General features: G+C 35.5%; 1 protein-coding gene across 1 annotated transcript in view; it reads left to right on the forward strand.

Moving 5' to 3' along the window:
* The first annotated feature begins 8135 nt into the window (after nucleotides 1-8135).
* The window catches only part of Crb1 (crumbs cell polarity complex component 1), a 139128-nt gene continuing 131534 nt past the window's right edge, over nucleotides 8136-15729 (forward strand). The window contains 1 exon segment of the mRNA XM_087193860.1: nucleotides 8136-8709. Coding sequence (XP_087049986.1) covers nucleotides 8265-8709 — 445 coding nt within the window. The 5' untranslated portion in view covers nucleotides 8136-8264.

Here is a 15729-nt window from a genome sequence, read left to right on the forward strand (position 1 = left end):
ATAGTTTAAAACTCACTACTGTAGAATTTACAATAGCCAGTAGGTGGCAAACTTTACTACAAGGAAAAAATTTTGGAGCCTGTATAAATTGATCTGAAAATATAAATTACACTTCCCATCCAGAAAATTTTTTTACTCTGAATATAGGTCTTTTATCAAAGATAAAATTCTCTATGGCTATTTCTCTGGAAACTAAATTCCAATTAGTTTTAAATAATCCTATAAGTTTTTTATGAGTTCATTTAAGTCTTGTTTTAAAGATATTATCACTATTAAAATGATTTTATTGTTCACTGAGAGTTCATATATGCACTAAGCACAATAATATACACCATAGTCTTTTTCAAGCCTGGTGCAAATATTGGAATAATTATAATCATTACCTGGTGATATTCCCATCAGTGGTCTGTGTGCACTCTGCTTTTATTTCCCTGTTGTTTATTTAATTAGCTAGTTGGAATAATGCACTAAATTCCACTTCTTTTATATGACTGAAAGATAGAATTTTCTCTTTGTAAAGTGTTTGTATCTTTAGTGCACGCAGCTGTAGCATCAGTTAATAAAGCCCATGTGGCGGAGAACATTTTCAGAGAGTCTTTAGCACCTGCCCTATGGACACACCCATCAACCCATGTACAAGGGACTCCAGTGACACCCATCACCTCAGAGGAGGTAGAGTAACAAGATGTGGTTGACAGGTAATCTTGTCCAGAACCAGTGACCAAAACACTTCAAACCACACAGAAACAAAGTGTGTGACTGGATTATAAGTCTACCTACTTTGCTTTAGAAATATTTTATTGATTTTATTCAGTAACACACAAAAGTTCCTAAAGCACATACAGTCATATCTCTGTCAGCATCTCATTGCTGCATCTCAATCCAATGTGTACTATCCCAAAATAACTAAATAACTTAAAATTCTACTAGCTATTTCTTCTCATTTTCATTTGTATTTCCAAATAATGAGTACATTTTTCCTTCAGTTTTAGATTCTAGCATGATGCATTGGAATCCTACTTTGCTAAAAATAGATGTAACACTCAGCAGTTCTGCAGTTCAGAAACACACACGCAGACACATATACAAACAACTCTACTGCGCCCAATATAAGTTACGTATTATTACTATTATTGTTATTTTAAGGTACTATTCTCAATTACAAATTGGTTTCTTTCATTCTATGTATTTCTAACTATACTGATTTCTTTTTCTGTACAACTTTACTAGAATACCAGTAAGATTGTTGTTTTTTGTTTTTATTTTTTTCTGTTTTTGTTTTTGCTTTTTAAATGATCTCTCTCTCTCTCTCTCTCTTACTTTGCACACTTTTTTTCTTGGAGACATCCTTCCCAGAGCTCTCCTTTTTCTTGTTGTTCTCAGCATTTTTAAAATCTCTTTACTGGTAGCATATCTGGGATCCTGGGATTTCTTTTCGGTACCAAGTGCTTTCTTTTATTAATTCCTGGTCTTCCAGATTTCATGTCACCCGCTTTCTTGGGTTAACTTTTATTTTCACCAGATCCAAATCTCCAGAATCTTTCAGAAAACAGAGAATGAGAGCTACAATTTTCAATTTGTGCATGCTTAAATACTTTTTGTAGTTAAGCTAGGCATAGAGTTCAGATTTGCCCATGACTTCCTCTCAGGATTTCTGAGGCATTGTTTTAATAGCTTCTAGCTTCCAGTTCTTCTGTTAATAAATTAGTAATGTTGTGGTGCTTTGTAAATGTACTATTCTTACCTCATGGAAGCTTTGAGGATTTTTACTTTGTCCTTGATGTTCTGAAATGTTATAATATTGTATTTTGGTACAGATTTTTTTTCTCAGTTTTCTTCAGCAGTCAGTGGAACTTTTAAATCTAAAAACTTACTTGTTTTTAGTTCTCATTACTTTTATACATCTATTATAATTTTCAATTCCTTCTTTCTCCTTTCACCATTTTTTATTCTCATTCCTACTTTTAAATGTCTTTTGAACTCCTACTCGATCAATTTGCTACTTCCTTATTTTTTTCTCTCCTATCATAGTATTTTTTTCTACTGTTTTAGAAATAGTTTTTCAACATTATCTTCCAATTCCTCAATTGCATTTTTCATTTTGCCACTACATTTTAAATTTCAAAGACCTCTTGATTTTCTAGGAGTTTATTTAATGGCCTCCAATACTTGTTTCACTGCTCTTTGAAAAACATAGATTTTTTTTTTTAGTTTTGTCCACTCCTTAAATTGTTTTTATTCCTTCCAAGTTACTTTTGTGTTATAAAGTTGAATGTTTTGGTGTCTATGTTTATCTTAGAGGCTTTCCTGAAATATCTGATAATCTCACACTTTCTGTATGAAGGAAATACCACTGTTTCTTATGCTCACTAGCGGATGCAGGAATGTTCATTTATCACTACAAAGACTGTATACAAAAAACCTACAACTAAATTATATCCAATGTTGAAAAACCAAAGGCTTTTACCTTAAGATCAGGAACAAGACAAGTATATTCACTCTCACTGGCTCTACTCAACACAGTACTCAAAGTCCTAACCAGAGCAATCTGGGAAGAAAAAGAAATGAGGCATACAAATAGGAAAGGAAGAAGTAAACTTATTTCTGCTTGTCAACAATATGATATTGAATGAAGAAAACTCTAAAGATTCCATTCACATGCAAAACTATTAGAACTAAATAAAAATTCAGCAAATTGAAATTATAATTTCAACTTGCATAAATTAGTTGCATTTCTTTTTGTTGTTGTTGTTAAATTCTTTTATTGGTACATTTTAGGTATACAACACAATTACATTTCTCATTGGGAATTGTACCTTTACATAATGCATCTTGGTTCTTATTGTTTCCCCATTCCCAGCCCTCCCTTCACCCCCTCCACCCTTCCCTATTTACAAAGACTTTATTTCCATTTTTTCCATTTCTCATCATTTTTCCTTTCCCTTTCCTTTCCCTTGCCTCTCCCACTACCCTACCCCTTTGGACCTCTCTTTCCTATTTTGCATTATCGATTATTCATTCTAATCATTGGTACATTTTTCCCCCCATTAAGTTTATTGGTACATTTTTGGTATACAATACAGTTACATTCATCATTGGGATCTTGTACCTTTACATGAATACCTTGGTTCTTATTTATTTTCCCCTTCCCTTTCCCCTCCTCACCCCCTCCACCCTTCCCTATTTGCAAAGACCTTGTTTCCATTTTTTTTCCTCTTCTCATACTTTTTCCTTTCTCTTTTTCCCCTTCCCCTACCCCTCACAATTCCCCTGTTCTTTTAGACCTTTTCTTCCTGTTACACAATATCAGTTATACATTTTTTAAATTACAATATCAAGATCTAGGAGACATTACCACAGATTTTACAGAATTTAAAAGGATATAGAAAGCATATTACAAAAATCTGTTTTGAAATAAATTTGACAACTTCTAAGAAGTACCTTGGAAGACAAATTAATGAAATGAACTCTGGAGGAAATATACAATTTGAATAGCACCTATTAAAGAAAGTATATTCCTAGCTTGAAAACCTACCTATATGACAACAGCAGGCTCATAAACATTTTAACTGATAAATTATATCAAACAATTACAGCAGAAAAAAGAAGGAACACTTCTCCCCTCATTTAGGAATGCAACATTGTGCTAATCCTAAAACTGGATAAAGATAATAGAAGAAAAAAGTATGAACATGGACAGAAATTTGTTTAACAAAACAAACTATTGGAAGTCAGATCTGGCAGGATGTAGAAAGTGGTTTTGTTATAGGGATGGCAGTGTTGGGTCAGCATTGGAAGATCCACCCCCAAAAGTCATCATTTCAACAGAGGAAAGGAAAAAGCCATATGATCCTGTCACTAGTTGGAGAAAAAGTATTGGACTAAATTCTACAGCTGTTCATGGTAAAAGCTATCAGGAGCCTAGAAGTAGAACAGAACCTTCTCAACAGATTAAAGACATGTACTCCATACTTCCAGTGAGAACGCCTTATATGAATGGAGAAGATACAATGCTTTCTCCTTAAGGTGGGGAACAAGGGCAGATATGCTTACTCTTTATCTGTCCATTAAACTTTGAAACCTAGTCCCCACCAAAATAGTCTGGCAATAAAATGACACAATTAGGACAGGATTGGCAAGGTAGAAGCAAAATCTTTATATGTAGATGAAATGATCATCTACAGAGAAAATACTAAGAAATCTCTAGGATGCTCTAGAACTTGTACTTGAATTTAACAGGATTGGAAAACACGAGGTATACATAAAAATTCAGGTCTGTGTATATTTGCTATAAATGAAGAATTGGATATTGAAATTTAAAAGTTATGTAGGAGTACAAAGGACCTAGAAAAGTTAAAAACAAAAACAGTGTTGGAAGTCGTTTAGTACCTAATTTTAAGACTTCTTCTAAAGCTACAGTAATCAAGGCAGTGTTGGTGTAAGGAAAGACATATAGGTCATTGGAATAAAACAGAGAATCTAGAAATAGAACCACACATATATGGTCCACTGAGTTTTGAAAGATTATTTAACATTAGCATTTTATAGAATATAAACTCAATTCAAGAGCGGAGGAAGACAGTGTTTTCAGCAAACGGCACTAGAACACCTGGTATCTGTATATAAAAAATTAACCTCAACCCTTTATTTCCATACATAAAAATAACTTGAAAGGATCTATGAACCTAAATATGAAAGCCTAAAAGTATGAAACTTTAAGAAGAAATTATAAGGGAAAATATTTATGAATTCAGGGTAGGCAAGAACTACCTAGGATACAAAAGACATGATGTATAAAAGAAACAAATTGATAAATGAGATTCCATCAAAATTTAGAACTTTAAATGATATCATTAAAATGAAAAGTAGTCCTTAAACAGACCATATTTACAATACATATAATCTATGACCAGAATATATAAAGAATTCTTAGAGCTCATTAATAGACAATCCAATTAAAAAGTAGACATAAGTAGATGATAAATAGCCAGTATAGCACAAAGAATGGTGGGCAACTCTAGAATCAGAAAAATACTAATCAGTACAATAATAAGATTGAATTATACACTCATTAGGGAGATGAAGTTAAAAGTTTTAAAAGCCTTGTCATGACTTTTTCTTTTTGTTGGATTCTCCCCCTTTGCATTTAATTTGTCACGCCAAATGGATTCATTTTGCTGGATTTCCTGGGGTTGTGATCCTCATTGTCTTTTCCTAGGGTATTGTCTAAAATTTTTTGGAGTGCCAGTTTGGTATTCATGAAGTTCCTGAGGTGCTCTTTGTCATGAAACTATCTTATTTCTCCATCAATTTTGAAAGAGTTTTGCAGGGTACATCAATCTGGGTTGGAGGCTGTTTTCCTTTAGGGCTTGAAATACATCACTCCAAGCTCTTCTTGCCTTGAGGGTTTGCATTGAGAGTTGCATTTCTATATAATAAATAATCAAAATTTCAAAAGGAAATTAAGTACCTGGGCATATTGATGCACACTTTTAATCCCTAAACTCTGGCAGGCTGAGGCAGGAGAATCACAAGTTTGTTCCCAGCCTGAGCAATTTAGCAACTTAGCTAGACCCTGTCTCAAAATAAAAGTAAGGAAAGCTCTGGGGATATAGCTCATTGTGAAGGCCCTAGCATCAATCCCCAGTAACACAAAATGTAAGGCTGGGGATTTAACTGAGTGGCTTCACAAGCACAAGGTCTTGAGTTCAATCCCCAGTACCAAAAAAAAAAAAAAACACACCAAATATAAACAATCCCATTTACAATAGGAGAAAAATAATTTAGGTATAAACTTAACTGGGGAAATAAAAAAAAAACTCCTGCTGAAAATTACAAAACATGATTGAAATAAACTAAAGAAGACAGAAATAAATGGAAAGATATCCCGTGATACTTGTAGAATGTTTATACTTTTAAAAAGTCTACACTGTCCAGAGTGATCTATAAATTCAAAGAAATCTCTATAAATGTTTCAATGACTTTTTGTAGAAATAGAAAAAACTTATCCTAAAATTTATATAGACTCTCCAAGGATTCTGAGTAGCCAAACAATTTTGAAGAGAAACAAAAGTGGAAGCCTCGTACTTCCTAATTAAAAAAAATATTACAAAGCTATATTAATCAAAATAGTATGGTACTGGCATTAGCAAAGACCAGTGGAACAAAACAGCATGTCCAGAGATAAATATTCAGGTTACTGGTCAAATGGTCTTCAACAAATCACCAATGCTACACAGTGATGTTCTCATCAACAAATGGTATTGGGAAACTAGATTTCCTCATGCAACATAAAGAAGACGGACTCTACAACTTTATACAAAACTAACTCAAAATGGATAAAAGACCTGAATACAGACTAGAAACTGTAAAATCCTTAGAAACAGGGGAGATCTTTATGACATTAGATTTGGTAATAATACCTTGGATATGACACCAAAAATATAGGAAACAAAAACATAAATTGATAAAAGGGACTACATCAAAATTTTGGTTATTTTTTACATTAAATTTTAAAACTTCTGTGCAGCAAAGGAAAATCTCAAAAGAGTAAAGAATGGGAGAGATTATTTACAAACTATATATATCTGATAAGATGATAATATCCAGGGTAATTATTAACAATTCTTAATAAAGCTACTATGAGTATTTGAATGTAAGTTTTTGTACAGGCATTATGTTTTCATTTCTCTTGGGTATATATGTAGGAGTAGAATTACTAAGTTATGCAGTAAGTGCATGTTGAAACTTATAAGACATTTTGAAACTTTTCCAAATTAGCTGTACAATTTTACATTCCTACCACCAGTATGTAATGCATATATATATTTTCAATTTAGAAAACTCATCCACAAAATTCTGTTTCTGTAGAACTACTTCCAGTACCAAAATTTGCATTAATCTGGGAGTTCTCCTTGAAAAAAAAGTAAGAGAGAAATAGGAGAAAGGAAGAGCTTAACTAAGAAGTTTGCCCATGCCATTATCTTCTTTGTGTCTTAAAATTTAAGAATAAACCCCATTTTGTAACCTTTTATAAAATCACAAGCCTATACTATTATCTGCTATTATTTTGTGAGCAATATTGTTAAAAGGGAGGTAAAAAATAAGAAAATAAAGTATAAGATAAAACCACATGAAAAGACAGTGTTCTGTGGATGACACAATTGAGCTACCAAGTCACAAAACTTCTCAATACACAAGATTGAGAACACAAAAGGAAAATAAAATTTTGTGGTAATAATGTATGTCTGTTTGGGGGAGATTTACACAGTATAAATGTAAGTATCAAATGAAAGAACCATAGAATTATTGCTTTCCTACAGCTTATTCCAATTAGAATTTCAAACATATATTTCTAGAACAGAAATGATTTCAGGAAAATGAAAGTTTGCAATCTTTACTATATCAATAGTATTGCAGTGGGACTTAATCTGTAAAATTACATAATTTTGTGTTGCTGTGAGGATAAATAACACTATATGTGAAATACCTAGAATACTTAGTAGAGAAAGTAGGTCTTTATTTTTTTATTTTATTATTATTATTATTTTTGGTACCGGGGATCGAACTTGGGTCCTTGAGCTTGCACAGCAGGCGGCGAAACCACTGAGCTAAATCCCCGGCCCGAAAGTAGGTCTTCAGTAAATAATAATATTTTATTATATTTTTTCTATAATTTTCTTTTTAGAGCATAAAATAGCTATTAAGGTTTTTAAAAAGTCATAGTATTCATTTAAATAGCAGTTTTCATTAGGCAACTTATTCAGAGACAATTTTGTAATTCATTTCCTAGTATTCCACAAAAATCTTCCATGAAAGAATGTGAACTTCCAAATTCTGAGTAAATGGGAAGTATTAAGAACTATCTCAGTTCCCCCCCAGTTATTCAATTCCATTTAGACTTGAAAAAATGAGGTACAAAGGAGAAGAAAGTATCTCAAACTGGCCATTTTTCTTTGCGTTTTAGCAACTGTATAAAGAGTTTTGACAATGACTAATTAAAACTCATCAAATTGAAGAAAATTAGGTATTTCATTGAGTTTAAAGTAGAACCGGATCAGAAAGAAAGTTCTTTAATTTTATTCTCAACCATTTTCAAGTTTAACCTTGATATTTTTTATTTCTTTGTAGATTCTTTTTGTAATAAAAACTACACCAGGTGCCTCTCAAATTCTTGCCAGAACAATTCTACCTGCAAGGGTTCGTCACGAGACAATTGCCATTGTTCAGACACAGCGAATAACGTGGACAAAGACTGTGACAACATGAAAGATCCTTGCTCCTCCAGTCCTTGCCAAGGAATTGCCACTTGTGTGAATGTCCCTGGAGAAAGGAGCTTTCAGTGCCAGTGCCCTCCCGGGTACAGTGGGCTGACGTGTGAAATTGCCATTGGCTCCTGTGGTGCGGACTCCTGCCAACATGGAGGTGTTTGCCACCCCGACCCTGTGCACCGGGCCTGCATCTGCCCTGTTGGGTATGGAGGAAGATTCTGTGAGATAGATCACAATGAGTGTGCCTCTGGCCTTTGCCACAACGGGGCTGTGTGTCAGGATGGAATCGATGGCTATTTCTGCTTCTGTGTCCCAGGATATCAAGGGAGGCACTGTGACTTGGAAGTAGATGAATGTGTTTCAGATCCCTGCAAGAATGAGGCTACATGCCTCAATGAGATAGGAAGATACACTTGTACCTGCCCACAAGGTTGTTCTGGTGAGTATTATATCTGAGCCCCACAAGATTGAATTATCTTTCTCTTCCTTTAATATTGCAAAAGCAGAAGTGACATTTTATGTCCTGTTCATTTGTTTATGAAAAATGGCCAAGTTCTCAACAGGCTTTAATCACTATACATAAAGCTTGGTAAACTATTAAAAATCCACTGAATTCTAAGTGGTTGTGTAGTGTGACTGTTACTGTTTCAGCGCTCTATAGTGCTTGGAACATAGATTCAGCTTTTTAAAGGCTAAAAAAATCTACTCACCAATTGATGGACACTGAGGTTGTTTCCATATCTTGGCTACTGTGAATTGTGCTGCAATAAACATAGAAATGCATGCTAACTTCTTTTCTTTTAGATATGTACTCATAGATGAGATCACTGAGTCTCATATGTATGAGAAGATTTTAAGTGTTCTTGCCACAAACAAAAGATAAATATTTGAGTTGATGGATAAGCTAACCAGCTTGATGCGATCATCCCATACTACCTATGCATTTCAAAACACCACATTGTACCTCTTAAATATATACAATTCTTTTTTAATTGAAAATAAAATAAAACTTAAAATAACAACATGTACAACTTGTATTCAGTGCAGAATTAGTAGCCTTCCTTGTCCATGTTCAGTCAGTTCAGGTTTCCTTATCAGGTCATATTTTTTCCTCCAGGCTTAGGTTTGCCTCCTAAGGCTCAGAGCTGATGTTGCAGCCTGCTTTGAGGGCCTGCTGCAAGTTGGTGGATTTCCAGGGCTCGTGTGAGAAACAGGTCAACGATAGCAAGCCAGTTCTTATTTCATTACTTGCAAAAAGAAAAAAACAACTAAATCATATTTATCTATTTCTTAAAATTTTTTCTATTGATATAATTTTATCTGAATAATAATGAGTTGAAAATTAATTACCAGATTACACATTGTCTCATTAGTAGGTGCACTGAATCTCTATCCTCTCCGTCTTCCTGAATCAGTTACTCATCTAGGTGAATTCCTCAGGAATTCCTTTGTTGCCCTGCCTTCGATTTCATCTTAGTTACTTCTCTTGTCGCTGAGACACAATACCTGACACCCACAATTTAAAGGACGAAAGGTTTATTTTGGCTCACAGTTCGTAGATGTTTAGATGTTTCAGTCTGTGGTTGGCTGGTTCCAAGGCAGTGCAGCATGGCAGACAGGAAGCCAAAAGAGATCAGGGAGGAGGAAGGGATACACATCTTTCTAGGCCACGCACCCAGTGACCTCCTCTGAGCAGACTTCACCTCCCAACATCACAGTTAGCTTTTGATCCACTTAGGAGTGTCACACTCCCATGATCCAGGCACCTCCCCAAACCCCACCTATGCGCCCATGAGGTCTCAGGGGACATTTTGATATAAACCATAATGGATTTCCGTCGGTTATAAGGGTACAACTCTCATCATCTGCACTTCCTCACATTCTTCACTCTAGCTCCTGCTCATCCCTTTCCTGTGCTTTCTTTACTCCCATCTCTCAGCCATCACTCACACTTTAATACCACTTTTCTCTTAGCTCTTGCTGCTTTTGTAGCAGTGTGGCGTCTGGCTTCCAACTTCTTCTCTCAGCTCTTTCATACTTCTTCGTTTTGTCGTTTTTTTCCAGGATATGTTAAGCAATAGAATGACCTGGAAAATACTTCTCTTCAAAATTTGCACCAGAACCTTCAATCATTTTGGAAATATTTCTTTTACAAAATATGCATATCCTGAGTGCTCTGGCACAAAATCTGCCCATTGCTCAACTATAACTAATCTTCACAATCTGTGGCTTTGACATCAAAAGTGTCTTCCAAATTGAGTTCATCCATTCTGTTCCCAGGGCTTTGACTCATACCCTCTTCACCTCTGTGTGTACTAAGCAGCCCCTGCAATTCCCTACATCTACCTCTCCCTTCTCCAAGCTGTCTTTGAAACAGTCCTCCTAAACAGATCTTTGTAAATCTTTCTGGAGAGCCATGAGAGGTTCCACTACATAGAGAATAATTTTAGCTTCTCATGGAAAGCCTTCTACAGTCTGTCCTTGACATTCGTCACATTTCCACACCCATTCCACCAAAGCATTCTGTCCTCAAATCACTTTTTATTCACGTGGCTTCCCCCTGAATATACTTTCCCGCAGTGTCAACTCTGAAGTTCTCCTCTGCTTTCAAGACCTAGTTCAAATGTCTCCTCATTCAAGAAGCTTTTCTAGATTTCCTTTCAGATAGAATAATACTTTCACACTGCCTTAGTAATCATAGTTATTATTTCTACACTATTTTGCACATCTAAAAACATTCCATATCTTTTCCCATTTTATAGATATCTGTATTTTTGTCTCCCCTGACTAAAATGCTAGTTTCTAAAAGACAGAAGTCATGTCTTATATTTATTCTTTAATTTATTGATATTTTTGAGTGTCTATTACATGTCTGTAAAATGTTTTTTAACATGCTATAATGTTCATTTTTTTCATTAGAGTTATAGCAATTGAATATCAATGTTTAAAACATTTGAATAAAAATAAAGAATTTTGTGGTGCTAGTTTTATATTGCTTTTGTTTATAAAGCAATATTTATTTTTGTTAAAAATAAATAAAAACAAACAAAAAAGAAAATAAAAATATAATGGTTACATTGTTTATAATCGTTACATTCATTAAGATAATATTTTCTATTGCCTGCTGCTTCTTCAGTACCTTGAACAGCAATTAAAAAGACTATTTGAGATTGAATTAATGTTTCAGTCATTTTAAGGCTTTAAATGGTCTTGTAATTGTGAAACCATAGCTTGCACAATTGTTTTGTAATTTTTATGTTCTAATCTAATTGGATTTTAATGAATCATTTCAGTTGTCTAAATTTAGGCATGCCAGGGCTGTATTCTACACATGAAATGTAGTAAAATTCCATCAAAAGACACTTCACTTGACAATAGATTCATTTATACTGTGAGTTATATCATATTCCTGCTGGTTCCCGAGACAGTTCTCTTTTCTCACTCTAACACTTAACAGCCACAATAAGGACAGTTTCCTTGCCAAACCCTGACATAATGGTGTTGCTCTCTATATGAGTATATCTCCCTTGGTTTTATGAGAACCTAGGTGAACTTTATTATTTTAGTTTTTCAGTTGACATATAGAAAACTCGATTGAAAAATAGAATCTAAATGAGAGACACATAATGCTGTTAGAATCAGGTCTACTATCAGCTGGATAGGGTTGTTCAGATACAAATACGGGCCTGTAGGTAGGCTTGCCTATCTGTCGCCTAACAAGTAGAATAGATTGTGTTTTGGTAGCTCATCAGTGGTCCTCAGCCCTGAAGGCTCATTAGCAATTACCCAGGGAGATCTGAAATAGAAATGTTCAGATTACCTTCAGGGTCAAATTTAATTGATGATTCTGATATATAGCTGGGGCAGGGAGTCAGAAATGAAGTTCCTGTGACTTAACTTGGAAACTTTTCTTGCAGTATACTATCATTTAGACACTCCGGGAGGCTTGTTTATTTCATTGTTATCCTATAATTACCCGTGTTTGTGGCAGCTTAGGCCAATTAATTGGAATCCCAAAGACAGTCGATAGAGCCAAGGGAAAAGCCAAGGTTGAGAAGGAAAGGAAAAGACCAGGAGCAATCAGCATGGGGGCACTTGGGTCCTCTGACTCAACTCAGACCTCCGGAAGTGTTCTGGAAACTATAGTACAGTGACCTACCTTCTGCGCGTTACATCCAAATTTAGAATTACTGTAAAGAATTTAGCTTGCAAGAAAAAGCCTATGTCCTTCTAAGCATCAAATCAAGAAAACATAGTAAATTTTAGTATATGGAGAGGTAGGAGGGCCAAAGAGCTGTAACACGTGGAGAGGGTTCACTCTGCATGAATTCTTCTTGGTGTGCTCTGCTGCATTTCAGGAGCTGTGATTCATGAGTCCAGAAATGGGCTCAGACAGAGCCACTGATGATGCTGGTGAAAATCTGCTGTACCTAAGCAAAAATTTCAGTTGAAGGTGAAAGTAAGCACCTGCATACTTCCTTTAATGAAAAGAGTATTAGCACTGAGCTCGTGACTGCTTTTAGTTTAAGCTTATGCAATAAATCATTCTGTAATTGAGGTCTTCCTTAGAATTAACCAGATTGATTAATGTGTGTTTTTGCTATTAAGATGCTTGCAGCATAAGGAAAATCGGGCCATAAGAGGGCAAAGGGAGGCCAACTGAATGTATGATGAAGCAACTCTGTGGGACAATATCTTATTTCCTCCATTATAAAATAAATCTTGGGTTCAAAAATAAAATTTTTGTAAATATAAAAGATTACATTACATTTGCTTTTTAAGTATGAGATTCATATTACTTTTGAAGCATCTCTGTTTCAGGAACAAAAATATATTCAGACGTCTCTGTATTCAAAAACCATATTAGTACTTGGAGACTGGTTAGAAAACTAGACAGTACACAAAGAGTCATTAGAAGGGTAGTGTAATAATCGGTGTAAGATACTAGGACCTGGGCTGGGAGGCCTGGGAGGCCTGGGAGAGTGAGCACAGGTGTGGAAGGAAAGGGCAGGTCAAAGAGCCACTAGGAAGAAGGCTCTCGTCACAGTTATCAAGGCAAGAGTATTTTCCAACTTCTTTTATCCAAGGAAAACTTGCAGTCTCTAATAGCAACAAAGGTTGCATTAAAATAAAGAACTTGGAATGTAGCTCACTGGATCTCAAACTTCACTGGTTCAAACTCATCTGCAGAGCTTATGATGAGATGTAGTGTTTAGTTCTGAGTTCTTCATCTGAGACGAGTTCAAGACTGTGTCTTTACAAAAAGTTCCATGTGTCACTTATATGGCTGCTCAGGATCTCATTTTGAGAAATCACCAAGGTAGACAATTAGGTGGGTTTTCATATGCTATCCTTGACTCTTATTTCACAAAGTCCATGTGACAAGGGGACAAAAATCAATAAAAGTATGTTTTTATGTGAAGCAGCTGTTGGTGGTAATAATGCTAGATTGATGCCGTGGGTTGAATGTTCTCTTCAAAACTCACGAGTTGGAATAGAAGTCAGCAGTGCAACAGTCCTGGGATGCAGGGCCTGCTGGGAAGTGTGCAGATCATGAAGGCAGAGGCTCCAGGAATGCATGAGTCCCAGAATCAGAAGGGTTTGGGGAGTAGGCTCACCACTGTTTATTCTTCTGCTATGTGAGGAAAAACATTACTCTCTTCTGGAGGATGCAGAGTTCAAGGTGCCATGTTGGAAACAGAGATGAGGCCCTCACCAGACACCAAGCCTGTTGTCACCTAGACCTTGGGCTTCTCAACCTCTGGAACTGTGGAAAATAAATTTCTGTTTTTACTTTTTTAGTTTTTGTGGGTTTTTGAGACAGGGTCTCACTATGTAGTTCAGGCTGGCCTTGAACTCGCTACGTAGTCTAGATTGGCCTCAAAGCCACAGCGATCCTCCTTCCTCAGCCTCCATAGTGCTGAGATTACAGGTGTGCACCACCATGTCTGATGACTCTGTTTTTATAAATTATTCAATCTAGGGTATTTTGTTATTGCAGCACGATATGAATTAAGACACATGATATGCCTAAAAAGATTTGTTGAATTCATTGTTATCAATTTATTCAACATATATAGAGAGAGAGTATCTGCAGTAGATCAGGCATTGTTTAATGTTCCATAAATACAAGAGTAAAGACAATTGATGTAAAAAAGAACTCCTTATATTCTAGAGTAAAAGATATGCATAAAATATATAATAGGTAAAATATGAAGTAGTTTAGGTGTGGTAACTGCAGTAGAGAAAACGAAACCAAAAAAGGGAAATTGCAATTGAACTTTAGAGTGCATGATCAGAGTTAGCTTCCATGGGAAGTGTCACGAAAAAGGTCGTCAAGGAGTGAGGAAGGAAGCCAGGCAAATGTCTTGTGGAATAGCAGTCTAGGCAGAGAAACTGCAGATGCGAAGGCCCTGAGGTAGAGATCTTGGATGCTGGAAATGCAGAAGTGACACTGGTGAGACCAATATAAATGGGGAGAGTAGCTAAGGTCAAGGCAACAACAGGTCAGACTGTGCAGGGCCTCATAGACTGTGGCAAGAACTGACCTTTCCTCTGAGTGACATGGGAAGCTTTTAGAGTAGAGGCCAAAAATGATTCTGTTATGTTTTAACAAGATCATTCTGCTGGTTTCGTTCAGCATGTATTAAACGGGTGGGTTGGGTATAATTAGGGTATCCAGTGGAGATTAATATAAGCAAATCGATTAGAGAGAGCGAGAGAGAGAGAGAGAGAGAGAGAGAAGGAAAGAGAAGTGTCAAGTTTTAACAATAACACCCTCGCCCCTTAAGAGTTAAGCTAGAAATTAACACGGAAGGATCAAGGATCATGCAAACAAAATGAAAATACGTTCCCTTGTTTGCTTTCTAGTGCTCTCTGATGGTGATGCCTTTATTATTACCAACAGGTTTATCCTATGGAATATACTATTGTAGGTAGCAAGAGTGCAGTCTTCCTTGGTAATTGACAGCCACCGTATCTTCACATAGTGTCTTTCACATGCATAACTGGAATTTAACAAGAAAGTAATAATTCTCTAGGTTACTTGGTGGTCATTCATTAAGATTTCCTATTGGGACTTCTTTTTTCTTTTAATAATATTTCATGTTCTTGAGTCTTCAATAGTCCACAAATCCATTCTGATGGGTAATTCTAAGGGACACAGTGTTGCTGACACTGCCATGAGAGCAGCACTTATCAAGGGAATGACTTGAATTTCAGTCAATGTGGAAATAGGAATCCCAGCTGGAAGTTCTATCCTTACTAAATATGTTTAATTAAATCATTTGAAGGTATCCATGAAAAATCATCTGGATAATTTAATGGTCATGGAAAATAATGTGGAGAACTTAAATCTATTATACATTATAGGAACAAGCTTATTTCACAAAAATATGTTAATGTCACATTTATTTTATCAAAGGAAAATGGGCTTTTTCTACATACTCTTAATTATGAA

This window comes from Heterocephalus glaber, unplaced genomic scaffold (genome assembly GCF_053883595.1).
Source record: "Heterocephalus glaber isolate CG9 unplaced genomic scaffold, H.glaber_assembly_v1.0 deba00001600, whole genome shotgun sequence".
NCBI classification, from domain to species: domain Eukaryota; kingdom Metazoa; phylum Chordata; class Mammalia; order Rodentia; family Bathyergidae; genus Heterocephalus; species Heterocephalus glaber.